Source organism: Macaca mulatta, chromosome 7, assembly GCF_049350105.2.
Source record: "Macaca mulatta isolate MMU2019108-1 chromosome 7, T2T-MMU8v2.0, whole genome shotgun sequence".
Classification (NCBI taxonomy): domain Eukaryota; kingdom Metazoa; phylum Chordata; class Mammalia; order Primates; family Cercopithecidae; genus Macaca; species Macaca mulatta.
In genome coordinates, this window is record NC_133412.1 from 150,814,466 (window position 1) to 150,840,450 (window position 25,985).

Genomic DNA, 25,985 nt, shown 5'->3' on the forward strand with positions numbered 1-25,985 from the left:
AAGAACTGTTTCCTGATTAACCCTATGCTACTCAGATATTTTTTTGTTCTATATCTTCATATAATCTAAGCATTATTTACTTGTATAATGGTTTTGCAAAGGCCCATAACTTTAAAATGTTTGTTTCCTCAACAAAATTAGAAACTACTTAAGAATGAAATCTGTGCGTTCTAATTCTTTCACACAAAGGATACACAGGCAGCTCCCAACACTTAAACCACCAATTTACTTTCTGTAAACATGAAACAAGTTCCAAAGATAATGTACTCACAGACAAAGTAATTCAGATGCATCTTGTTGGTTTCATTCATTCATCACACTTTGAGCACCAGCTGTGCAAGCTCTATGGACAATCCCCTGATCAAAAATTGCCCTTGGGGTCATGGTGGCTCACTCCTGTAATCCCAACACTTCGGGAGGCCAAGGCAGGAGGATCCCTTGAGTACAGGAGTTTGAGACCAGCCTGGGCAACATGGCGAGAGCTGTCTCCATTTAAAAACAAAACACAAAAAAACTACTCCTCATTGCCTACCAAACTTCTTACTTTGATTTTCAAAACACAATTTCTCTTCTATCTGCATTCTAGATTCTCCCAAACATTCTTCATGCCTTTGCCTATCCCCTCATCCAGGAATGTGCTGTCTGCACCACAATCAGCACTTGCCTCACCACCAGCTAGCTATACATGTCAATTATTAAGTTTCGACTATGCATCTACACTAGGAGAGGTCCTTGCAGATGGAGTTTTTAGTTTGAATATATAAATAAAACTTCAGCTACCATCGGTCGTAACTGCCATCAACTCAATCTAGTAGGAGGATATAGGCCTGTGAACAAGTAACTGTAATACTACACAACCTAGGAAGGGTATGGTAAGCTGTCACTGAGGGCTATACAAAATCAACGTACTGTAGATGCACTCTGGGTGGACAAGCTCAGGGGTAGAAGGGGGATCAAAAAGTGTTAAAAATGTGGGCTGGGAACAGTGGCTCCCATCTGTAATCTCAGCACTTTGGGAGGCCGAGGCGGGTGGATCGTTTGAGGTCAGGAGTTCGAGACCAGCCTGGCCAACATGGTGAAACCCCGTTTCTACCAAAAATACAAAAATTATCTGGGGAGTGGTAGCACATGCCTGTAATTCCCGCTACTTGGGAGGCTGAGGCATAAGAATTGCTTGGACCCAGGAGGCAGAGGGTGCAGTGAGCCAAGATCACACCACTATACTCCAGCCTGGGCGACAGAGCAAGACTCTTGTCTAAAAAATAACAATATTAAAATAAAATTTAAAATGTTAAAAATGTGTTTGGGTTTTAAAAGATAAAAATTAGTTAGGGCCACTGGACCAATTTCTGAATGCAGGGCTTTGCCTGCATTAGGTATTCAAAAAACTTATTTACCTTGTTTGTAAATTAACTTGCAGGGCAATGAGTAGGATGGCCAACTTGTGCTGGGGCTCAGATGGAGTACAAGATGGTTGAGATGAAAGGAAGAATGCCTAGTCTTGAGTTCTCCCAGGAGCTACTTTTGAATCCATATATCTCCTGACTGGTTTTGTCTTCCTAGTAACTGACAATGTTTTCTTGATGCACTCTTCCCATTTCCACATGACCACTATCTATTACCTGAATAACTGTTTCTTCTACAATCAATGTTCACTGGCTCGTCTCAGCGGTGACTGTGCTCACCCCACACCTGCCTCTTTTCCTCAGACACACAGGGACCACAAAAAAACTATAATGTCTTAAGTCCTTCTCTAATCTGGTACATTCCCCTGGGCTAAAAGACAACCTTTTGCCATGGGGGACATGCCAACAACACAGAGGTTTTATTTTTAGTAAAATCAAGCATCGTTAACCCTCATTTTATTTATTTATGGAGATTAAGTAACACAACAATAATGTATAAAACTCCAGAAGTGAACTTCAAGTCAATAACAAGTTAAAAAAACAAAAAACCCTTCAGAGGTACAAAGGAACATGCAGAGAAAAATGAAGTGAATGAAGCCCTTTTCACCAGAGACAACCATGCTCATAGGTTTACCATTCCTAAAATAAGAGTGTTTTTTACTGTAAATAGAATTGGTTGGCCATATTCTGTATTACAGCTTGTTTGTCTGGGGAGAGGAGTTGATGTGTGAATCACCCAACTATGTATAATGTATCTATGAGAAAACACATTATTAATTCCAAATCATACAACCTTTTCAGAAAATTGTAAACACAAGCTGGGATTCAGCACAAGGGTACGAATAGAAAGAGCATGGCTTTTTCACTTCACAGTCCTCTGTCCACACAGCAGCTCTGACACCAGGCATCTTAGGAAATATTATTTAACTTGTGACTTTTTGATTTCTAATCCATAAAATAGGGATACTGCTGCCTACCTCCTTAGGTTCTTCTTGATTAAACACATGTTGAATGCTTTCATATCTTTAACCTTGTTTTCAGCTTTCTTTGTAGAATGTTTTCATTTAACTACATCTGGAATATTTTAATTTTTATGTGTACCCAAATTTCCAAGGAAAAACTTTTGTGCAAAAGTACTAAGATTTCTATAAAAGGTTTTCATTTACAGAATCAAAAACTCCCTAATAATTACCTTTTGTTCTTCTCTTTCTGTTGCATGGTGACACTTCTCAATTCTCCAATGCCTCAAGAAATCTCGAAGGTATCCAAAGAGGGTGAGTACGCCATATCCCACATATGTGAGCACAGCAACCAGCATTGGTGTTTCTTCAAAAGCTTCATTAAACGGTCTTTTATATAGTCCTCCATTTTGTGTAACATGATGGATCTAAAAGAGAGGTTAAATATGTTTATTTCCATCATGGTAAGAAAAACATTCCTACCTAAAATCTAGGTCCTCAGAGATTTGCTGAATTATACCTTAAGAATTTTCTTTTCTTTTTTTTTTTTTTTTTTTGAGACGGAGTCTCGCTCTGTCGCCCAGGCTGGAGTGCAGTGGCCGGATCTCAGCTCACTGCAAGCTCCGCCTCCCGGGTTTACACCATTCTCCTGCCTCAGCCTCCCGAGTTGCTGGGACTACAGGCGCCCGCCACCTCGCCCGGCTAGTTTTTTGTATTTTTTAGTAGAGACAGGGTTTCACCGTGTTACCCAGGATGGTCTCGATCTCCTGACCTCGTGATCTGCCCGTCTCAGCCTCCCAAAGTGCTGGGATTACAGGCTTGAGCCACCGCGCCCGGCCACCTTAAGAATTTTCTAAGTTCCACCGGGCACAGCGGCTCACACCTGTAATCCCAGGACTTTGGGAGGCTGAGGCAGGCAGATCACTTGAGGTCAGGAGTTCAAGACCAACCTGGCCAACATGGTGAAACCCTGTCTCTACTGAAAATACAAATATTAGCCAGGATTGGTGGCACACACCTGTAATCCCAGCTACTTGGGAGACTGAGGCAGGAGAGTTGCTTGAACTTGGGAGGTGGAGGTTGCAATAGGCTAAGATCATACCACTACACTCCTGCATGGGCGACAAAGCAAGACTCCACGTCAAAAAAAAAAAAAAAAAAAAAAAAAAAAGAATTTTCTAAGTTCCAACCTCACTGGAAACAAGGAAAAAAAAAAGAATTTTAGGCCAGGCACAGTGGCTCACACCTATAATCCCAGTACTTTGGGAGGCCAAGGCGGGAGGATCACCTGAGGTTGGGAGTTCAAGACCAGCCTGACCAACATGGAGAAACCCCATCTCTACTAAAAATACTAAACTAGGCGGGTGTGGTGGCGCATGCCTGTAATCTCAGCTATTCAGGAGGCTGAGGCAGGAGAATTGCTTGAACCTGAGAGACGGAGAGATCTCGATGAGCCGAGATCACGCCATCGCACTCCAGCCTGGGAAACAAGAGCAACACTCCATCTCAAAAAAAAATTAAAAAAAAAAAAAAAAGAATTTTTTAAGTGATAGTCAAATGTAACACTAAGAGGTGATCCCAAAGAAAACGCTACTTGTTTTCTTTTGGATCAAGGCCAGGATGGTCTCGATCTCCTGACCTTGTGATCTGCCCGCCTCGGCCTTCCAAAGTACTGGGATTACAGGCGTGAGCCACCGAGCCCGGCTGGGCTACTTGTTTTCAATAGAAATAATTTATAAATTATATGCATTTCAGATGAACAGTAAAGGAAGGGGAGCAAGAAGGGCTGTGTAAGAACACCACCTAATACTGATCTTTACCATTATTTGATTTTCTTAAATAGATCCTAAAATGCTAGCGTAATTTCTTTTGTTCTAATAAAAAAAGCAAAAAACGTAAATCAACAAGAGAAAGCCTATCCCAAGAAAAGTACTATATTAGCTTACAGACGAAGAGATCAAAAGTTCAAAAGTAAATTCAGCTTTAGAATGTAAAATATTTGTAAATGTTTTACTACCACACATTCTCAAAGCCACCCAGCCATAGTATTCCAAATAATTATCAGCAGTAGGCCCCTGTAGAAACACGTAGTTCAAATTAACCTTTGTCAGTAGTGATAACACAAGTAAATCATGCAAAAAACTAAGATGTTATATTACGTAAGTGTGGTCTAGGCTGGGTGCACTGGCGCATGCCTGTAATCCTAGCACTTTGGGAGGCCAAGGTGGGCAGATCACCTGAGCCCAGGAGTTTGAGACCAGCCTGGGCACATGGTAAAATCCTGTCTCTACAAAAAAAAAAAAAAAACAAAACTAGTTGGACATGGTGGCACATGCCTGTAGTCCCACCTCCTCAGGAGACAGGTGGGAGGATCACCTGAACCCAGAAGGTCGAGGCGGCAGTAAGCCATGATCGTGCCACTTCCCTGCAGCCTGAGTGACAGAGTGAGACCCTGTCTCAAAAAACAAACAAACAAACAAACAAAAAAACAACAAAGTGTGGTCCAGCATTATATAAAAGTAAAAGGAAAGTGAAACCCAAAACAAGGGGAAAAACTATTAGTAACCGTCGTGAATTCTTCTGTCCGCCTTCATCTTAAGTATTCATTCCCAAAAATTGTGAGATTATCCCTTGTTTTAACTTTTGGGACACTTGGACTTTAATATACAAAAACCAAGCTACTTTACTTTTGATCTCATAGATGATAACTTTTTGCTTCTTGGTCAATTTTAATGGAAATCTTGCTTTACAGAAGAAATCTGCTAGACAAGTTTGTGTGTTGACTTTAATCTTAACTTTGGAACAACTGCAGTGAGGATGGTTAATCAAAATTTACCGGAGGCATATTGTCAATTAATCATCATGAAAAGTCCCAAAGAACTAAAAGATCCTTTCTTGCCCTCTCAGGCAATCTGATCAGAGATATGATATAAACAAATAAAAACAAATTAATGAAATTTACATAACTATACAATCAATTGTTATACATATCCAAGGGGTAAAGATATTTTAGAGTATCCTATCCTGGTAATGTTAGTTTTGGAAAGCTGCTTCAGTGTTACAAATTGGAACAGTTTGGAAAGACACAGTTGTATGTGACAAAGGACAGACACTCAGATAGGCACAGCAGATGGATGGAATCTGTTGGTACTGGTTCAACTTGATGATCTAAATAACTTCTGAAAACTATTCACAAACTTATTTAGGTCTTCATCAATCTCTTCCACACAGGAGAAAGTTTGGTGTCAATATTTAATACTTAAACATTTATGTGGGAGTAAGGTTGTAATGTGTTTAGAACAGAATAGCTAAAATTGAGCCAGTATCTGAAGACAGAAAATTGTTTAAAAATTAACAACATAACAATATAAAAAAGTTATTAAGCCAGACAAAGCAAAATGAAAAGCAATTTAAAAGACAAAAAAAATTAACATTCTGATCATCTCTTTAAAAACTGTATCTGAAAATATTTTGCCTTAAGAACTCTGTTTAATACCAGTGCCAAACTCTCCCTAACTATGAAATTATTTAAACTATTTACTCTCAACTGTACACATCATTAAAAAGCCTGGAAATCACAGAGCCCCCCTGCAGTCTCTAACCAACGTGCAGCGAGTTTACAGGTCAGGAATGCTGTGGGTGGGTCTCTGAAAGATATTCGCCTTAATTTCAGGCACACTCACACAGGCAGGATCAAGTCAATTCATACCGTAGGCTGGACTCTCTAGGGAGGAGGATGCTAAACCATTATGAAGAACGGTGTGATTTTACCAAAGCCTTATTCAAAATTAAATGTATTTTAAAGAATTAAGGTTCAACTAGGAAGTGGGTGGGGTTTCTTTTTTTCCACCTTTAGAACCTGTGAAAAGAAGTGACTCTGGAATGTGGTTTCAGTCAAAACAGAGTGACTGATGTTGGGGGAGGGTGGGGGGGCGCAGATGGGCACGCCAACTGACACACGGGTCTCTCAAAGGTGAAAAGTCTTTAAACTCTGAGAGAATAAAATCACTTCACCTTTAAGAACTGATGCTAAATCGTATCTTTCACATGATTCAAACAATAATAATGGTATTGCTCTCTTATACATAGGTAATAATCCTTGAGGAAAAACACCAGGTCTGTTTTGCTCATCATTGCACATCTAGCACCCGGGGTAGTATTTATGAAGTCTTAATAAATAGTTAACACTTAATAACATTTCGTATCAGTCTGTTCACAGTCTGCTCACGTTAAGCAAAGAAGAATGTGACACTATCTTAGCACTATTAATCAAGGAAAGATTTAGGAATATCAAGAAATCTTTGCTTGAACGGTAATATTACTGTTGAAGAAAATACAAACGCAAAGGAAGAAATTTTTTTCAGACAAGACTACAAGCACATCACCGTAAAACACCTTACAGAACAAGAGAAGGAAAAAAAAAATCAAACTAATGAGCCATTTTGTCCACATGCCTGTGGGCTGTCAACTATGTTTATTAAGCAGCTGAAAAGGTACTCCTAACCAAAGCAATAATGGGAAGTATAATAAAAGATAAGCCATATGCGTAATACATATATTTCCATGTGACTAAAATTGTCTGGAAGGAGACACCAGAAACTAGGGTAAGGAGTGGGGTGGGAAAAGAAGGCATATTTTTTGTTCATAACCTTCTAAACTGGTTTGATTTTTCTTCTTCTTGTTTTTTACGAGTATGTATTACTGAATTTTTACTTGCCTTTTTTTTTAATGCTTAAACTAAATTTTGTCATTGACTTAATTCACCATTTGGACTAAAACAGAGTTAATAAAAGCAAAACATGCCTATTATCACAACCTCAGTCACCTCACTATCGATAGCCTCTCTAGTGAATTCTCATCTACTTATGAGTTCTCAGCTAGACCTTCCATGCTACGAGTAAGCTCAAGCCTACACTGCAATCCCAGATTCCTTTCCAGAACTCCACACTCACATTTCTACCTGCCTCCTATATAGCTCCACTTAGACTTCATGGGCACCTCAAACTCAACAAATCTAAAGCTGAACTTCTCACCATCCTAACCCTCCCTCTCAGTGAAAACCTGACACTCCTCTTCTATTACCTATTTTGGTCAACAGCATCACTATCCAGTCTACCCAGTCTCCCAAGTTTGGAGTCATCTTTGGCTCCACCTTATTTTCTGGCTTCCAGATAGAATTAGTAATGACTTTCTGTGCTTCAGTCCAAGAGCTTCTTGTGGGGCACAAGAGAATTTTAAGGAGGTAGAAAGTTGTTTTTTTGTTTTTGTTTTTGACAGCATCTGACTCTGCCACCCAGGACGGAGTGCAGTGGTGCAATCATGGCTCACTGCAGCCTCTACCTTTCAGGCTTAAGTGATCCTCCAGCCTCAGCCTCCCAGGAAGTTGGGACCACAGGCAAGTGGCACCATGCCCAGCTTATTTATTTACTTATTTATTGTAGAGATGGGGCTTCACTACATTGCCCAGGCTGGTATCAAACTCCTGGGCTCAAACTATCCTCCTGCCTTGGTCTCCCAAAGTGCTGGGATTATAGGCATGAGCCACTGTGCCCAGCCTAGTCTACAACTTTATTCAGTTGTAGACTTATTCAACTTATTCAGATTTTGCCAGACGTCCTAATGATATCCTCTATAGCAAAAGAAAACCCTGGATTATATGTTGCCTTCTGTCTTTCTCAAGTCTCAGGAAAAATTTATTTTAAACAATTAAAATAAAAAAGTTTTTAGTGCACTGTAAACTGACTTAGGAGAAATGATCCTAAGTAAAGGTTTCAAGAATCCCACGAAAGGACAGGGAGTAACTATGTTACCATGCGGTAACGGCGAAGTAATTATTAGGAAACAGAAGCACACATTTCTGATATGAATACAAAATCACAAAAGCATGATCTCCTTAAGCAAATAAGCACATTCCAGCTGCATGCTACAGCAGGATAACAGAACCTGCCTAGCTGGTGAATGGTTTGGAACATTATTTTTAAAAACTGAATGTCTAATGTGAACCACCCATTATTCTTCAGCAATCAAAGAACTGCTATCATGCTTTGTCCATTAAACGAACCCTACTCATTTTCAAGTGGTGTGTTCCTGTTGCTCCTTAAAATCCGTTCTGCTGAAACTGTCCTTTCTTGGAATTTTACTGAAATGTACTGGCCTCTCCCTACTGCATACCACACATATTAAAGAGAACAGTTTGGAGCTTTACACAAATCACATAGGCTATACCATGCTCTGAATGTGTATGTTCAGAAGTGTCTCCTTTTTTCAGCAAGGAAATTTTGAAAAGGAGGAAGTCCACAGTTTTTCTTGTAATCGGCATAAATTTCTTAATTTTTGTCAGTAAGTATCTCATGCAGAATGGAATGAAAAATGTTTCCAAAACTAGCTGTGAAACACATTTATATTTTGACATTATCATTTTCCTATTGAAAACCCCCAAAAGGAGATCTTCAAGCATATATGGAGAGGAACATTTCCATTTCAGTTCAGTGGCATCCCGTATGCACTGGGCACTGATGTCTGCCCAGGAGTTATCACACTCACTGGCCACCCAAGCCTCTGCTGTAACACTTTTCCATCTCTAGATAAGCATCGCACTGTAAGAGATGCAAGAGCCGGAAGACTGGAGTATAAGTGCAGCTCTGCCACAAATTCTGCATCTTCATCTGAGCTCTCCTCCACTGCTGACATGTTCTGAGCCTGTAATACCATACCCTCCACTCTGCCCCCTCCACGTGCTCCAATCTGGTTTTGTGCTGCACACCACTGCAGAGGCAACCCAGTTTGTGTCAATTTCCCTTCTCTGGAAATACTCCCTGATATGCAGGGATGGGCCCCTGGTGGTCACGTGTATGCTTTGTGATCATATTTCCTGAACCATAACTGATGGACACAGCACCGACACCTATGCCAAAAGAAATCCAACAACCCTCTTTTATGGGGATTTAAAATGTCAGTGGGGAGAGAGTCTGAAGGGCAGTGGGTCTCCAATGTCCTGAAGAAAGGGTTCACAAACTCCTGCCGCTGAGGTCCCAAGAGCTGTGGCAACTCCTGCCTTTCTGAGACCAGTTCAATTTCATCCCCCATCCCTTTTTTGCATACCTATTGTCCTTCCAATAAATCACCTTTTTGCTTAGTTTAACCAGAGTCAGTTGCTGTTACTCTCAACTAAAAAAGTTAACAGACAGAGATTCTATATTAAAATCTCTTAGAACTTCTTTTCTACATTTTTATTGGGTATTTGTCATGTTAGCAGAGCCTGTCAACTTTAAGGGCTTCAAGAAATTTTTAAAAAATATTTCCCGGGCGGATGCGGTGGCTCACGCCTGTAATCCCAACACTTTGGGAGGCCAAGGCGGGCGGATCACCTGAGGTCGGGAGTTTGAGACCAGCCTGACTAACATGGAGAAACTCCATTTCTACTAAAAATACAAAATTAGCCGGGTGTGGTGGCACATGCCTGTAATCTCAGCCACTCAGGAGGCTGAGGCAGGAGAATTGCTTGAATCTGGGAGATGGAGGTTGCGGTGAGCCAAGATCCTGCAACCACATTCCAGCCTGGGCAACAAAGCAAGACTCTGTCTCCCCTGTCCCCACAAAAAAAAGGTAAAATGACAAACTCATGTACACACATGCTAATCTGGAATGCTACAAACCAAATTAAAAACACTGGTTATTTTGTAGTGGAATGGCTGGCCACCTTGACTTCCTACTTTAAACATCTGGCCTATTTATTCATTTTGAGACAAGGTCTCACTCTGTTGCTGCCCAAGCTGGAGTAGAGTGGCGTAACCATTGCTCACCGTAACCTCAAACTCCTGGGTTCATGTAGTCCTCTCACCTCAGCCTCCAGAGTAGCTGCGACTATACAAGTGCTCGCCACCATACCTGGGTAATTTTTTTTTAGATAAGGTTTCCCTATGTTGCCCAGGCTGGTCTTGAACTCCTGGCCTCAAGGAATCCTCCCAGTTTGGCCTTCCAACGTGCTGCAATTGCAGGCATAAGCCACCATGCCTGGCCCAGAACAAACTTATTCTTATGTCATGTTTGTGGTAACAAAAATTCAAAAAACAATGAGACTTCCACTTCTAGGTTAGCTTTAATAGAAAGAGGAAAGCTATTGCTTTCACAGTAACAACGAGATAAACCATATAGATTATTCAAATAAATAAATGGCTTTAAAGATTGAAGAGCTGTCTTCTATGCATAGCAAAGAGGACTAGCAGAATTAAAATTCCACAGGGGAAGAGCCCTTTCTAGGTGAGCTGAAAGTGCCAGCCATTTTCTCTCTCCTTGTGGTATTTGCAGAGCTTCAGCGTGAGTGATGATAACTGGGGCTTGCCATAGGCAGAACTCCAAGAGAAAGAAAAACCAGCAGAACTTTTGACAGCTGTATGGGTTGGTATGACAGACTAAATTCCGTAAGAGCCCTACATTTATGACCAGTTTTCTACACAGGACATTTTCCTCCAGCTGGGGAGGCTGGAGGCCTGAACTAGAAAGGCAAAGTGAAATCAAGCACAATCTCACAGTGCTTAGCAGATAAAGCTAGAGGGAGTGGCCTGTAACAAACATACAATGGATCCCACCCTTGAGATACTACACTGAACTGAAGGACTTAAATCTTCAGCCCAGTCCAACTCAGGTGTTTGGATAGAGGTGTTTTACACCTCACTGTATCTGCCTAAGACTGCAAAAGGCAAAAACATTAACTTTAGAGTCTAAAGGTCTTTACACACATTGTCTAGAAATCTTCAAAAACTTCTGCTGCCGGGCGCGGTAGCTCACGCTTGCAGTTCCAGCATTTTGGGAGACCAAAGCGGGCTCCCTTGAACTCCTGATCACTAGGTCAGGAGTTCAAGACCAGCCTGACCAACATGGTGAAACCCTGTCTCTACTAAAAATACAAAAATTTGCCAGGCATGGTGACACACGCCCATAATCCCAGCTACTCGGGAGGCTGGGGCAGGAGAGCCACTTGAACCTGGGAGGTAGAGGTTGCAGTGAGCCGAAACTGTGGGCCACTGCACTCCAGCCTGGGCAACAGAGCGAGACTCTGTCTCAAAAAACAGTAACAACTTTCGCTTTCCCAGGAGGTAGGGGACTCTGTGTGTGTTGGGAGGGGGTGGGTACAGAATACAGCAGTCTACATGTTCACCTTCTTGCATCACCACTGCTAGTCTAGGTAATCTCTCACAACTTGATCATCCCTCCCTTTAATTTCACGTGCCCAGAGAAGTGGAGATTTCTCATGTTCAATTTTTTAACATTTTCAAAACTACAAAATAATTTTTTGACATTAAAGTTTCTCTAGGAACCCAAAGCCCTATTCCACTAAGAAACTCAAAATCAACATAATCATTTCATTTTTTTTTTTCACTCATTCTACAAATACTTAATTTCTATCTATACGTCAAGAACCGTACTCTAGGCTGGGCACAGTGGCTCATGCCCGTAATCCCAACACTTTGGGAGGCCAAGGCGGGAGGACTGCTTGGCTCCCAGGAGTTTAAAACCAGTCTGGGAAACACAGTGAGACCCTATCTCTACACAAAATGTTTAAAAATTAGCTGGATGTGGTGGTGCATGCCTGTAGTACCAGCTACTGGGTAGGCTGAGGTGGCAGGATCTCTTGAGCCCAGGAGGTTGAAGCTGCAGTGAGCCATGATGACGCCACTACACTCCAGCCTGGGTGATAGAACAAGACCCATCTCAAAAAAACAAACAAACAAAAAAACTGTACTCTATATTTGATGATACAAATAAGAGGTAATCCTTGTCTTCAAGAATTGTGCAGTATTTCTTTTTTTAAAGAGAACATGGGCGTAAATATAAAAGGGAGTTAGGAAATCATTTTAAAGAATATCGCCTAAAGGAATTTATATTTAATATGCAAGATGAAAAACACATACAAAGTAATAAGCATTTCTCTTACAAATGTTTCTCAAGCTGTCTCTTCCTCTTCACTTGACTGACAAAATCAAGGAAAGTAGATTAAGCAATTTGTCAACAGTTGTGGGAAAGTTAAATACCGAAGCTGGAACTAGAGTCCAATTATTTATAGTTTGGTGCAAAAGTAACTGACATTACACGGTTTTTGCCATTAAAAGTAACGGCAAAAGTAATTACTTTCAATGGCAAAAAACGTAATTACTTTGCACCAACCAATACATATTCCATTTGCCATTCCTTAGTTTATATTGCCTGAGATTTTCTTTTTTTATTTTATTAATTCCATGGCCTTCCAATGAATTGAGATGTCCTAAGAATCAAATTTTCCTTTAATTATTTCAGAGGTACAACAATTTAATCGGATTGTTTTAAAATAATCAGTGGCTTAATATTAGAATTTTACTTCACATTCATCTTCCATACTTATTTTTGCTATTTAAATAATTAGCTCTTTTTGTTATTCATGTTATTAGCTACACTTAGATGGAAACAGACGGTTATATGGGTTTCCTCTACTAAGAAAATGTCTGTTTCTAGGAAATGAGGTTTGGCACCAACTAATTTAGTTGTCCTGGAAATAACCTGCTTGCCTATAAAAAAGTCAAGCTTATACAGGAGGCAATAAAGACACTACCCTTTAGCACAACCCGCGGAGTTCTTCAGCACGTGGTGGACTGCAGTCCAACCAGGATCACAGGCCCGGTTTCTCAGCCCAGCTTCTTGGCGTTTGAAATCAATGTGAGAAAAGAGCAGAGAAAAGAGCTGACGCATTTCCCCTTCCTTGTAGCACCAGCCGGCGTCTCATAGCTGAAGCCCTTGGTAAGACAATGGAGAGGGTGCTGCAGAAGTCACCACTGGCCCCACTGCCCTGTAGGGAGAGCTCAGGGAGAGGTGATGAAGTACACCAGAGTGTGCCAGACCCCCGGGACCTTCTCTGGCCTCTTCCTATTTCTCACAAGCTGTCCCCTGATGCTAGTAAGAACATTCAACAAACCGCTATCGTTTTAAACCACTTGCAAACCTGATATACCATAAATGAGGCTATGGGTTTCTTTAACGGCTTATGTATCACCACAATTCATTTCTTTCTTATGTCTATAACATTATTTTAGGGAGCTAGTTTTTGTCAACCAGGAGCGTATGTATGAAATACGACACAAAAATTATCATCAAAAAATAGAAATAAAACTGTACTCAACATCTAGCTTTATCAAAACTTAAGATTTAGCTTATATGCTTTAGATCTTTTTTCCATTAAATAAAACATTGAAGTTATCATTCATTCATTTAACACTTATTGAGTCCCTGCTATGAGCTAGGCATGATCCGAGCACTAGAAATACACTCCTGTGAGAGAGGCAGACATTAGATAAGCAAACAGATACACCGTATCAGGTCACACTGCTACAGTGAGAATAAAACCGTGGAAAAAGAGCATTTTAAACAGGGTGGAGGTAAGGTGTAAGCAGATGGACTTGGAGTAGGGAAGAGAACTCTGTAAAAAAGCTTTCCAGGCTGAGGTAACTGTAAAGGCTAAAGTCCCAGGGACCCCAGGCATGGTGGCTCACACCTGTAATTCCAGCACTTTGGGAGGCTGAGACAGGAGAATCGTTTGAACCCAGGAGATGGAGATTGCAGTGAGCTGAGATCGCACCACTGCGCTCCCAGCCTGGGTGACAGATTGAGGCTCCATCTCGAAATAATAATAATAATGATAATAACAATAATAATAAGGCCCCAGGGAGGTGTGCTTGATGGCAACGTGTTTGGGGAACATCAGAAAGCCCAGACTGGCTAAAAAGCAGCGACCTGGCAGGATATGAAGTCAGAGAGGCATGGGAAAGTTCATGGCGGGCCTTGTAAACCCTATTTTGTATTTTGTTATCAGTGACAGGAGGCCATCCTGGACATCAGGACAGTGTCAAGATCTGACATGTTTAAGTAGTTCTCCAATCCTTTTAAGAAGTCTGTCCTGGGGAAATACTATATTTCCTTTCCTCCCCAGAGGAATTGGGAATTTGATGTTTATCATTCTCCCGCATTTTTAAATACTTTTACTATACAAACATATGGCCATAAACAAGGTAGTATTCTCCTGCATGTATTAGTACTGCATTCCTTCAATAGTATTGCTGAATAATATCCTTTTATATGGATATACCATATTTTATCTATTCATCAGTTGACAGACATTTGGATTGTTTCTACTTTTTGGCTATTATAAATAATGCTGGGCTAGACACAGTGGTTCACGCCTGTAATTCCAGCACTTTGGAAGGCCAAGGTGGGTGGATCACTTGAGGTCAGGAGTTCGAGACCAGCCTGACCAACATGGTGAAACCCCGTCTCTACTAAAAATACAAAAAAATTAGCTGGGCGTGGTAGCGTGTGGCTGTAGTCCCAGCTACTCGGAAGGCACAGGCAGGAGAATTTTTAACCGGCGGGGTGGAGGTTGCAGTGAGTCACACTGCACTCTAGCCTGGGCGACAGAGTGAGACTCTGTCTCAAAAAAAAAAATTGCCACTCATGGTGGCATATGCCTGTAGTCCCAGATACTTGGGAGGCTGAGGTGGGAGGACTGACTGAGCCCAGGAGGTGGAGGCTGCAGTGAGCCATGTCATGCCAGCCTGGGTAACAGCAACACCCTGAATCAATCAATCAATAATGCTGCTATTAGAATTAATATAAAAGTTTCTGTCGGAACATATGTTTCATTTTTCTTGGGAGTAGAATTACTGGTCCACATGCTAACTCTATGTTTAACTGTTTCCCAAAGTGGCTGCATCATTTTATAAATCCACCAGCAATGTATTAGGATTCTAATTTCTCTATATCCTCATGAACACTTAATACCTGGTTTATTATTTTAGCAATCCAAGTGGTGTGAAATAGTATCTCACTGTGGTTTTGTTTAGTTTTGTATTTTTGAGACAGAGTCTCACTGTCGCCCAAGCTGGAGTGCAGCGGCACCATCTCGGCTCACTGCAACTTCCACCTCTTCCGTTCAAGCGATTCTACTACCTCAGACTCCCAGAGTAGCTGGGATTATAGGCATGCGCCACCACACCCGGCTAATTTTTACATTTTTAGTAGAGACGGGGTTTCACCATGTTGGCCAGGCTGGTCTCAAACTCCTGACCTCAAGTGATCCACCCATCTCAGCTTCCCAAAGTGCTGGGATTACAGGCGTGAGCCACGGTGTCTGGTCATATACCTTAATATTTTTTAATTAAATAGAGATAGGGTCTCGCCATGTTGCCCAGGCTGATCTTGAACTCCTGGGCTCAAGCAATCCTTACACCTTGGCTTCCCTTAGTACTGGGATTACAGGTGTGAGCCACTGTGCCTGGCCCTTAATATGTATCTTTTGGAGTAAGACTGGATCACATCCATAGTCTCTGTACAACTGCATATTTCACTGCACTTAGAATTTATCACAAAATAGTCTGGCACAGTGGCTGTAATCCCAGCACTCTGGTAGGCTGAAGCAGCAGGATGCTTGTGGTCAGGAGTTTGAGACCAGCCTGGGTGGCTGGGTGTGGTGGCTCACACCTATAATCCCAGCACTTCAGGAGGCCAAGGCGGGAGGATCGTGCCTAAGAGTTTGGGATCAGCCTGGGCAACACAGTGAGACTCTGTCTCCCTCTCCTTTATATTTATTTATTTTTTGTTTGTTTTTTTAAGTAAAAAAGAAACTAGCCTGGGGAACACAGCAAGACCCATCTCTCCCAAAAAAAAAAAAAAAAAAAAAAAAAGGCTAGGCACTGTGGCTCAAGCCTGTAATCCCAGCACTTTGGGAGGCCGAGGCAGGCTGATCACGAGGTCAGGAGATCGAGACCATCCTGGCTAACACGGTGAAATCCCATCTCTACTAAAAATACAAAAAAAAAAATTTGCCGGGTGTGGTGGTGGGCACCTGTAGTCCCAGTTACTCGGGAGGCTGAGGCAGGAGAATGGTGTGAATCCAGGAGGCGGAGCTTGCAGTAAGCCGAGATCGCGCCGCTGCACAAGTAGCTGGCATTATAGATATGAGACACCTGGGTGACAGAGCGAGATTATAGGTATGAGCCGCCTGGGTGACAGAGCGAGACTCCATCTCAAAAAATAAAAATAAAAAAATTAGCCCACTGTAGTGGTGCACACCTGTGGACTCAGCTTCTTGGGAGGCTGAGGCGGGAGGATCGCTTGAGCCCAGGAAGTTGAGGCTGCAGTAAGCTATGACTGCGCCATCACAGGCCAGGCTGGAGTGAGACCCTGTCTCGCAAACAAAGAAAACAAACAAACAACAAAAAAGAAATTATCAGAAAGTAGCAGACCGATTTACAATAGACCACATTAAAAAAACAAACTTCCAGCTGGGCACGGTGGCTCACGCCTGTAATCCCAGCACTTTGGGAGGCCGAGGCAGGTGGATCACCTGACGTCAGGAATTCGAGACCAGCCTGGTGAAACTTCCACCTTGTCTCTACTAAAAATGCAAAAATTAGCTAGGCCTGGCGGTGCATGCCTGTAATCCCAGCTACTCGGGAGGCTGAGGCTGGAGAATCACTTGAACCTCGGAGGTGGAGGTTGCAGGGAGCTGAGATGGCGCCACTGCATTCCAGCCTGGGCGACAGAGCGAGACTCCGTCTCAAAAAAAAAACCTAACACAGAGATTATCCCAATGCTTTACAATCCCACATTAAACGTATTATTTCTATAATGAGAAGTAAAAGTGATTTTTTTAAAAAAAAAGGAAAAATAGACGCGTCAAGCTTTGTAATAAAAAGTAGTCTTAAAGACAAACTTAAGATAAATTTTCTAACAGTAAATGGGTCAAGAGCAAAGGATTTACTTTTTAATCGGTCACAAATTGTGAATTATATTACAGAAGCTTCTCAGAAACTACCCAGAAGGGAACTGCCTTTGAGTCCACAAACCATTTATTTAATCAAGTGTGGCACACCCACTCAGAATGCAAACACTGCCTCTACCCATCCCTCTGAATTGCCTATTCTACCAATAAACACTGCTTCTTTCTTTCAAAAATTGAATCTAATTAAATCAACCAATTAACTGTCTTGCTCAAAGCACTGCAAGTTTCTATGGCACCTGGGCAAACCCTAAAAAGTGGGCAAGTCTGACTTTTCTGAACATCCTAGTTCTAAAATACTATCTTAAGAACATAGTTGCTTACACATTTCCCAAGAATTCCTGTTAAAGAAAATTCCTAAGTACCTCAAATAACTGGAATTCTTCAGCTGCAGTTATGTAAAAATCAAGATATGCTTCCCCTCAGAGCAAAAATTGAAACGAAAATGTTGTCCTGCAAGTTGTAATTACATTATTTCTGAAAAGCCTTGAGGAATCTGAGGTATCTTATCAGAACCTGCTAAATCTAAACAGGTATATGACCATTCTAACGATTTCTACTGTTACGGCCTCATAACTATCTTCTCCTTTTCCTTAACTATCACGTTAAATCCCCAGTTACTGTTGCCCCTCAGTGGAAACAAAAGCTAGTAGCTTTTGTTAAAAGCTAATCAGCTTTCATTAGTTATTTATTTGCCTCCTCCTAAGAAGCAAGACTAACACTTTGTTCTTTCTACTTTGCTTGTCTTATTATTCAACATAAGAACATAACTTTTGCCCCAATTCCTCGAGATAGAATTTTTTATTCTGACAGCCAGAGAGCTCTCATCCTTCTAATATCTCATTAAAACTACACCCAGGCCGGGCGCGGTGGCTCAAGCCTGTAATCCCAGCACTTTGGGAGGCCGAGACGGGCGGATCACGAGGTCAGGAGATCGAGACCATCCTGGCTAACACAGTGAAAACCCGTCTCCACTAAAAAATACAAAAAACTAGCCGGGCGAGGTGGCAGGCACCTGTAGCCCCAGCTACTCGGGAGGCTGAGGCAGGAGAATGGCGTGAACCCGGAAGGTGGAGCTTGCAGTGAGCTGAGATCCGGCCACTGCACTCCAGCCTGGGCGACAGAGTGAGACTCCGTCTCCAAAAAAAAAAAAAAAAAAAAAAAAACACTATGCCCAAAGGGAACAAAGTTAGGGTCAAAATTGTCTCAAAGGTAGTTAATTTTTTTTTCTTTCATACTTATTAACTAATTGAGGAAAGCAAAAGGAAAACCTAAATCTCCAAAGTTCTATACAGAAATGGAAGCTCTTTTAAAAAGAGCTGTTAACATGGAGTTTTAAAAACAAACACACGAACAAACTATTGTATTTCAGGGACAACCAAAACATGGCATTTACTTAATCAAATGTTAAATCCACAGGAAGAAATTTGGTAATTAAGATCACGGAATAATGCAATTTGCTATAGAGAAAAACTTGCTGCAAATCCCCTGGAGATCTTTAAAAACAGCATAGAATTTTCTATCAGGGCTGATTTTAATAAAGTCCTACAAAGAGATAAAGGACTGAATTACATAAACTCTCAAAGGTTCTTTCCAATGCTAATGTAAAAGTTTCCCTTGGGCAAATTGCCACACTTTATCTCAAATAAAGGTTTGTGCTCCTCCCACTCATCTGAATAGCAAAGAGGAAAAATTACTGCTTTATTGTTCAGCTGCTACTATTGTGAAAACTGTGTGTCTACTGTCATCACTAAACAGCAATGTCTGATTGTTTCATAACTCCTTAACACAGCATCTAGCTAATCAAATTCTAAACCCAAATCCAAGAGTTGTTCTTTTACTATATACATTCATTCATGCCTTCAAGCATAGAAACATACTCCAGAGTGTAAACTGATCTTAGACGTTTCTGACTTCTCTCCTGTTCATTAAAAGACATGGGAGATGGGAGGAAAATAATTTACATCTCAACCATCTTATACTCTAAATTCATATTCTAGTAAAAGCATGACACACAGCTGTTTGCGTATTTTTGATGGCACAGTTGGCAACATTTCCCTCAGAAAAATGGGAAAGACAGGTAGAGGTTGGAGCACAGGCACATCGCTTTAATTAAAATGAAAACAACTTTTAAAAAATGTTAAGATATTGTATAGCTCTCATGTAGTTACCAAGATCTCTCTTTTGTATAAAAAAAGAAAGAAAAAAATTCACAGACAATATTCCTCCATCTGAGAGTGTAGAAAGCTCCAGATCTGAAGTCTGTTTAAAAAATACTGGTGAGAAGTAAGTTTTCTAGAAGGGATACTGCAGCCCTCACAGCATTCCAACAGACCATTCTTTTAAATGCCACCAATGTGCCTTGAGTGAAACTTTTATAAAGCATGTCCCCAAAAGTCAACCAAATGTTATTTATACAGATTTTAAAATGTCATGTTAGTACCTTGATATTTATTCACCTTATTAGTTGACAAGCTCTGAAGAAATATCATTCTACAAATGCTAAATTGTTAGAGATTATGGGAGAAAGGTCCTTGATTTCCTACTAAATCAGAACATAACTCACAGGGATTGAAAGCAGCATTTTAACACAAAGCACCTCTGAAGCGTGAACACCTCTCTTGACTTCCTTTTTCATTAAAAAAAAAAAAAAAAATCATACCTCGGCCGCGCGCGCCTGTAATCCCAGCACTTTCAGAGGCCAAGGCAGGCGGATCACCTGAGGTCAGGAGTTCCAGATCAGCCTGGCCAACATGGTCTCTACTAAAAATACAAAAATTAGCCGGGCGTGGTGACGGGCGCCTGTAATACCAGCTACTCGGGAGGCTGAGGCAGGAGAATCGCTGGAACCCACGGGGTGGAGGCTGCAGTGAACCGAGATCGCGCCACTGCACCCCAGCCTGGGCGACAAGAGCGAAATTCCATCTCAAAAAAAAAAAAAAAAAAAAAAAATCATACCTCACTCATTCACCTACAATGTATTTTCTAACTCCTACCCGTTAAATTTCCCTATTACATTCTATATCACAACAATTTTGTCTTATAAGTCGTTTACATTGCTAGGAAAACAACAAACCATTCCACTGCTTATAATGAGCTCATTGTTATCACTTCCTCCCTCACACAATTATTTCTTTAAAAGTGAAAACAAATCTTTTGATCTGTGTATTACTTCGCTTTGACAACTTACAACTTCAGGGGAGGTCAAGTCTGTTTTACTTATTTTTCCCCTCAACTCTCAGTCTCAATATCTCACATGACCTGGAAAAATGCATTATTTTCTGCTTCACACCAAACAGTAACAGATCTATCCATCATAACTATTCATCTCGGGTGGAGCCTGCCAGATATTTCTGTTAAAGCCAAATGAAGATCACCATCCTATCACACTCCTGCTAAAGGGGAACAGGGTACTTTCTAAATGTTCCTGAGTATCTGTACAAGACTTAAACGTATTAAAGTCAACTGGAAATTATCCCAACACTCTCTTCCAGGAACACCGATCTTGCATCTTTTTAACCAGCTCATCTTTAAAAACACATTTCAACAGAATACTTGTCAGTCTAGAGCACTGTAAGGTTGATAATAAGCACTGTCTTGAATTTAGAACTTTTCAAAATATTTTAGAACTGCCTGAACTTGGTTGATGATTCAGCATGGTTAATTAGTACAGAGTCATCGCAAGTCACCACCAAGCTAAACAATCCCCTTGTGTGATAGCACTCGTGTTCAGAAAAGGGTCGAAAGGGCCACCCAATTCAATCTGGAGCCTGGGGTAGAGTCACACCACGGGCAGAGTTAAGAGAATAATGCTTTCGAGGGACCAGCTTGGATTCCCTGCCAGATCTACGGACCAATGTCCTGCTTGGGGAGCGAACGTGGTACTCCAGAATGTGGTTGGGAGAGGCTGGGTGTGTTTCCATCTGACACCACCGCCTAACTTTCTTTGCCTCTTAAGGACCCCATGGGTGGTTTTCTTTGGAAGGCTGCAGGACTTTAAGAAAAAGCAACAACCTCGGGGGTTTGAAGGGACCCTCGGGAGCCCTTGGGTGGCTCCCACTGGGGTCCGAGGGGTCCCTCATTGCTTCCCCTGGGGGTGGCATACACTTCTGGCAGGATGGGTCAGAGAAAGGTACCCGGGGCTCTGAGCAGAACCCAGAGCTCCGGGGGGAAGGGAGGAAGACCTCCAGGCTCGGGGACGTGGAGGAGCCCCCGAGTCGTCCTTGAGCCTCTATGCTCGTGGAGGTCGGGCCAGCGGTCGGACACTGCCGCCCACACCTGCGAGCGGCGCCCACCCGGCGGATTGCCCAGCGGATGGCCAGGAGACCTCGCCCTGCCCGGCCGCCCCTCCGCCAGCCCGCACCGCCACCCCGGCCCCGCCGCGCGGGCCCCTCGTACCTGGCTGGCGGCGGCTGCGGCTGCGGCGCTGGTCCTCACGTACCCGTTCCGTACTTCCCCGTTCGCCACGCAGCCATTCGCCCGCACCGTGCGGCGACAGCAGCAGCCTCCGGGCCCCGGCCGCATCTTCCTGGCAGCACCAGGCGCAAGGCAGGCTCTGTGGGCGGCGGCAGCGGCAGCAGCGGCGGCGGCTCCAAGTCCCGCTCCGCACCCCACCCACCTCCCCGAAACCGGAAATGGCTGCAGCGCCGCCGCCAATTCCCGGGCGGGCCTTCACAGAGGGCGGGGCGCTCTCCGCAGAGGACCGGGCTCGCCCAAGGCCACGCAGCGAAGGGAAAGAGCGGCAGGGACCGGCCGAAAGGGATGTGGTCCTGAAGACCGCTGACCTATCTGGAAGAGAAGGAGGCGGACCCCATGCTGCTGCCTGGCCAATCACGGACGAGAGCAAAGCGCCTCGCCGGAGAGGGGGCTTCTCTAGAGGGATTCCAGGGCCTGGCACTTGATTGGAGGCCGCTTCCAGGTCCTGGGTAGGGCTTGCCTGTTTAATGGTCCAGACAGAGAAGGAGGCGGAGCCCAGGGAAAAGTAGCCAATTAGAGTGTGAGGAAAGAAAAGGGGCTGAGCCCAAGTCTCTAGAGCGGGTTCCCAGGTTCTCCAGGACAGGTGGCGCAGTCGGTGCCTTTGCCTCACGGGAAGTTCTGGGCTTTATGTCCTAGCCCAAGACCCGCAGCTCCCGTATTTAATTAGCTTATTCCTCTGTGAGTATTTACAGAATAGATTTTTTGACAATCTCTCACCATTCTTCAATATGCGCCACACATTGACTATTTCTGAATTATTATAAGTAATAATTCAGATGTCTTTTCACGTGCCCTTCACATTTGCCCTTGGCAGGGTTTTCCATACAGTCTCCTTTAAAGTCTTTCCTTCAAAGTTAGAAAACCTGGTCTAATTCCAGCTCTGCCCATAACTGGAAGCTAAAACTTGAGCACTGTATTTAACCACTTTAGAAGCCAAATTCTTTAAAATGGAGTTAATACTTCCTGCTTCCTAGACTTATTGCAAGAATTATATCATTAACCCATTATGCACCTCTTATAATACTTGACTCATAGTAGGAGTATAATAAATATTATTTTCTCACCCTTTTAGTTGCATCTTCCCATTGGGTTAGAAAGCAAAGAAATTGATCTACATTACAATTAGAGGCTTTCTGTTACCCATAAAGAATTTAGTGTCATAATTAAGAGGATGGACTCTGGAGTCGGTCTGGGTTTTAAATCCTAGCTGCGCCACTTACTAGCTGAGTGACCTCTATGTGTCTTCATCTGTTCAGTGGGGATAATAATAGTTGTCATGAAGATTGAATAAGTTTATGTATGTAATGTATTTTGTACAGGACCTAGCAATTAGTAAGCATTCATTAAGTGCTGGTTACTAGTAATTGCTAAATGCACCTATGAGAATCCGTGCATTCTTCCCCCACCCTGCAGGAGCTTTAGAAAGGAGGTCCACAAGGTATCGGTTTTGCATGACTTAGGAGCTGAATAATCTAACAGAAGGTGGGATCATGCATCCCACACACCCTATTTGAGTTGACAAACACTATTGATCCTAAAGTGAATATACGTCTGAGTGTATAAGGCTAAAAAAGAAGCATGTGGCTGTGCTTCATGGAGCTTACATTTCAGTGAGAGACAAGAAAACAACAGTTAAAGACCAACCTAAGGCTGGAGAGATTTGGCAACAGGAGTTCTGATGAGGGAAGCTGAATGGCAGTGATGAGTCTAACCATGTAGAAAGTTTTCAGAGCAGGAATCTGGATGGAAGCAAGGCTAAGGGATTTAACTGAAGCTTAAGGAGTGAGCTGAATGAATTTGGAGAAGGCTTGCGAGGAAGATGCGCAATGAGATAGATCTTGGAAGATGAGTGGTACTTGGAGAGCTGGAACTGAGAAGGATGGGGAAGGTATTCTGAGGAAACCTTCAGAAATTCAGATGCCACGTCTGGAAAGAGCAAAGCCTGAACTGCAGGCTAAGAGGAGTAAAGGAGTCTGGCTAGATTAGAGGAATCCTGTTAGCCAATCCCTCCTCAGGGGGCTGGCCCCTTGTCTTGTTCTACCACTTACTCACCATGTATAGTTTTGGACAAATCATGCAAACTCAGCCCTGGTTTCCTCACTCATCTTACAAAGTGTATACGTGTACTACTTACCTTACAGGCTTCTGTGAGCATCGGTGATATACAGATGATCTGATTACTTCACATGCCATTGCTAAATCACAAAAATGATGCTGCAGTAGGCAGTAGGAAACACCCCAGGCTCCATGTAAACAGGAAAACAACTCCTTCCAGAAGCATAAGCTGCTTAATCATCATTTTACAGTGTTCATATGCAAAGTTCTATGCTAGGCACCAGGAAGACAACCCTTCTCTTCCTTCAAGATTACTCAAACCTCTTCAACTGTGAAGCCTATTTTGAACCCCAACCTCCCCACAAAATTAGTTGCTTTCTCCTCTGTGAACTTTATACACACCTGTGTAAGCATATATCACACTGCTTTGAGATTCTTTGAGAGGGAGGTTACACACAATGCTTAGAAGCAAGAGCTCTGCAGTCAGATATACCATAATTGAAGACCAGTTTCGGCACTTAGAATCCTTATGATTTAGGCAAAGCTGCCTAACCTCTCCATGACTCAGTTCCTTCATCTGTAAAATGGGATATACCTCATAGAGTTGGAGAATTAAGAAAAGCATTTAGGGCCGGGCGCGGTGGCTCATGCCTGTAATCGCAGCACTTCGGGAGGCCGAGGTGGGCGGATCGTGAGGTCAGGAGATCGAGACCATCCTGGCTAACACAGTGAAACCCCGTCTCTACTAAAAATACAGAAAATTAGCCGGGCATGCTGGCAGGCGCCTGTAGTCCCAGCTACTCGGGAGGCTGAGGCAGGAGAATGGCGTGAACCCGGGAGGCAGAGCTTGCAGTGAGCCGAGATCGTGCCATTGCACTCCAGCCTGGGGAACAAGAGCAAAACTCCGTCTCAAAAACAAAAACAAACAAACAAAAAAACCCAAACAAGTAGCCAAGCCTCAGGCAATCACAGAAACCATACTTCAGCCGCTCAACAGACAGCCAACTGTTCAGTGTTCAAATAACGCAAAAGCCAAGCTATAACCATTCCAACTGTTTCTGTGTCTCACTTCTGTTTTCTGTATGTTTCTTTCCTTTTTCTATTTATAATTCCTGTCTGACCATGTGACAGTGCTGGAATCTTTCTGAACGTTCTGATTCTGAATGGGGGCTGCCCAATTTGAGGATTATCATTTGCTCAGTTAAATTCTGTTAAATTTAATTTCTTTCTTTTTTTCTTTTCTTTCTTTCTTTTTTTTTTTTTTAGATGGAGTTTTGCTCCTGTCACCCAGACTGGAGGGCAATGGCGCGATCTCGGCTCACTGCAACCTCCACCTCCCGGGTTCAAGCGATTCTCCCGCCTCAGTCTCCCAAGTAGCTGGGATTACAGGTGCCTGCCACCACGCCCGGCTAATTTTAGTATTTTTAGTAGAGGTGTGGTTTCACCACATTGGCCAGGCTGATCTTGAACTCCTGATTTCAGGCGATCCACCCACCTTGGCCTCCCAAAGTGCTAGGATTACAGGCGCGAGCCACTGTGCCCCGCCTAAATTTAATTTCTTTGAATTTTTTCTCTTAGCAACACCCCTGCCAAAATAAATGACTTCCAACTATCCCTTCCATCATTGGGTCACTTGGTCAAGAGTCAAATACTGGAGAGAATATCTGCTCATTTGAGTTTAGGTCGCATTGGTCCTTACAGGTGCAAACAGAAGAAAAAAGTTTCCTTCACCTTTCATGGTGGGAGGTGCCTACCAAGACGCACCCTCTTAAGAAGAGTACATTAAATGAGAACAGATGATTTCCTAAAAGGAAATGGGGGACCTAATAGAAAAAGGGAATGGACACTGGGCAGGCAAAAATGGCCAATGTCCTTTATATCAGTTAATGCTGCAGATGAATCACAAGATAGAGCTGCGTATTTTGGTATGCACCTGTAATCTTAGCTCTTTAGGGGCCTGAGGCAGGAGGAACACATGAGCCCAGGAGTTCAAGACCAGCCTGGGCAGCATAGTAAGACCCCATCTCAAGAAAAAACAAAAAAAGAAGAACCACAAGATGGAATGGAAAGGGCCCTTCAGAAGTAATCTGCTTTTGCACAAAAACCAGAGATAGACAGTGCAGAATATTATTTGAACCTGACTCTGAGAGCATCATTTGGTCTTCCCTTTTCTTTTTCTTTTTTCTTTTTTTTTGAGATGGAACCTTACTCTGTTGCCCAGGCTAGAGTGTAGTGGCGCAATCTCAGCTCACTGCAATCTCTGCCGTCTGGGTTTGAGTGATTCTT

General features: G+C 42.7%; 1 protein-coding gene across 1 annotated transcript in view; it reads right to left on the reverse strand.

The window, feature by feature from the left end:
- Positions 1-21,899, reverse strand: part of SPTLC2 (serine palmitoyltransferase long chain base subunit 2) — a 108,697-nt gene extending 86,798 nt beyond the window's left edge. Inside the window, exons 1-2 of the mRNA XM_015144257.3 lie at positions 21,567-21,899; positions 2,599-2,793 (exon numbers count right to left, since the gene is read on the reverse strand). Coding sequence (XP_014999743.2) covers positions 2,599-2,793; positions 21,567-21,692 — 321 coding nt within the window. The 5' untranslated portion in view covers positions 21,693-21,899. The remainder of the gene's footprint in view (positions 1-2,598; positions 2,794-21,566) is intronic.
- Positions 21,900-25,985: the final 4,086 nt, after the last annotated feature.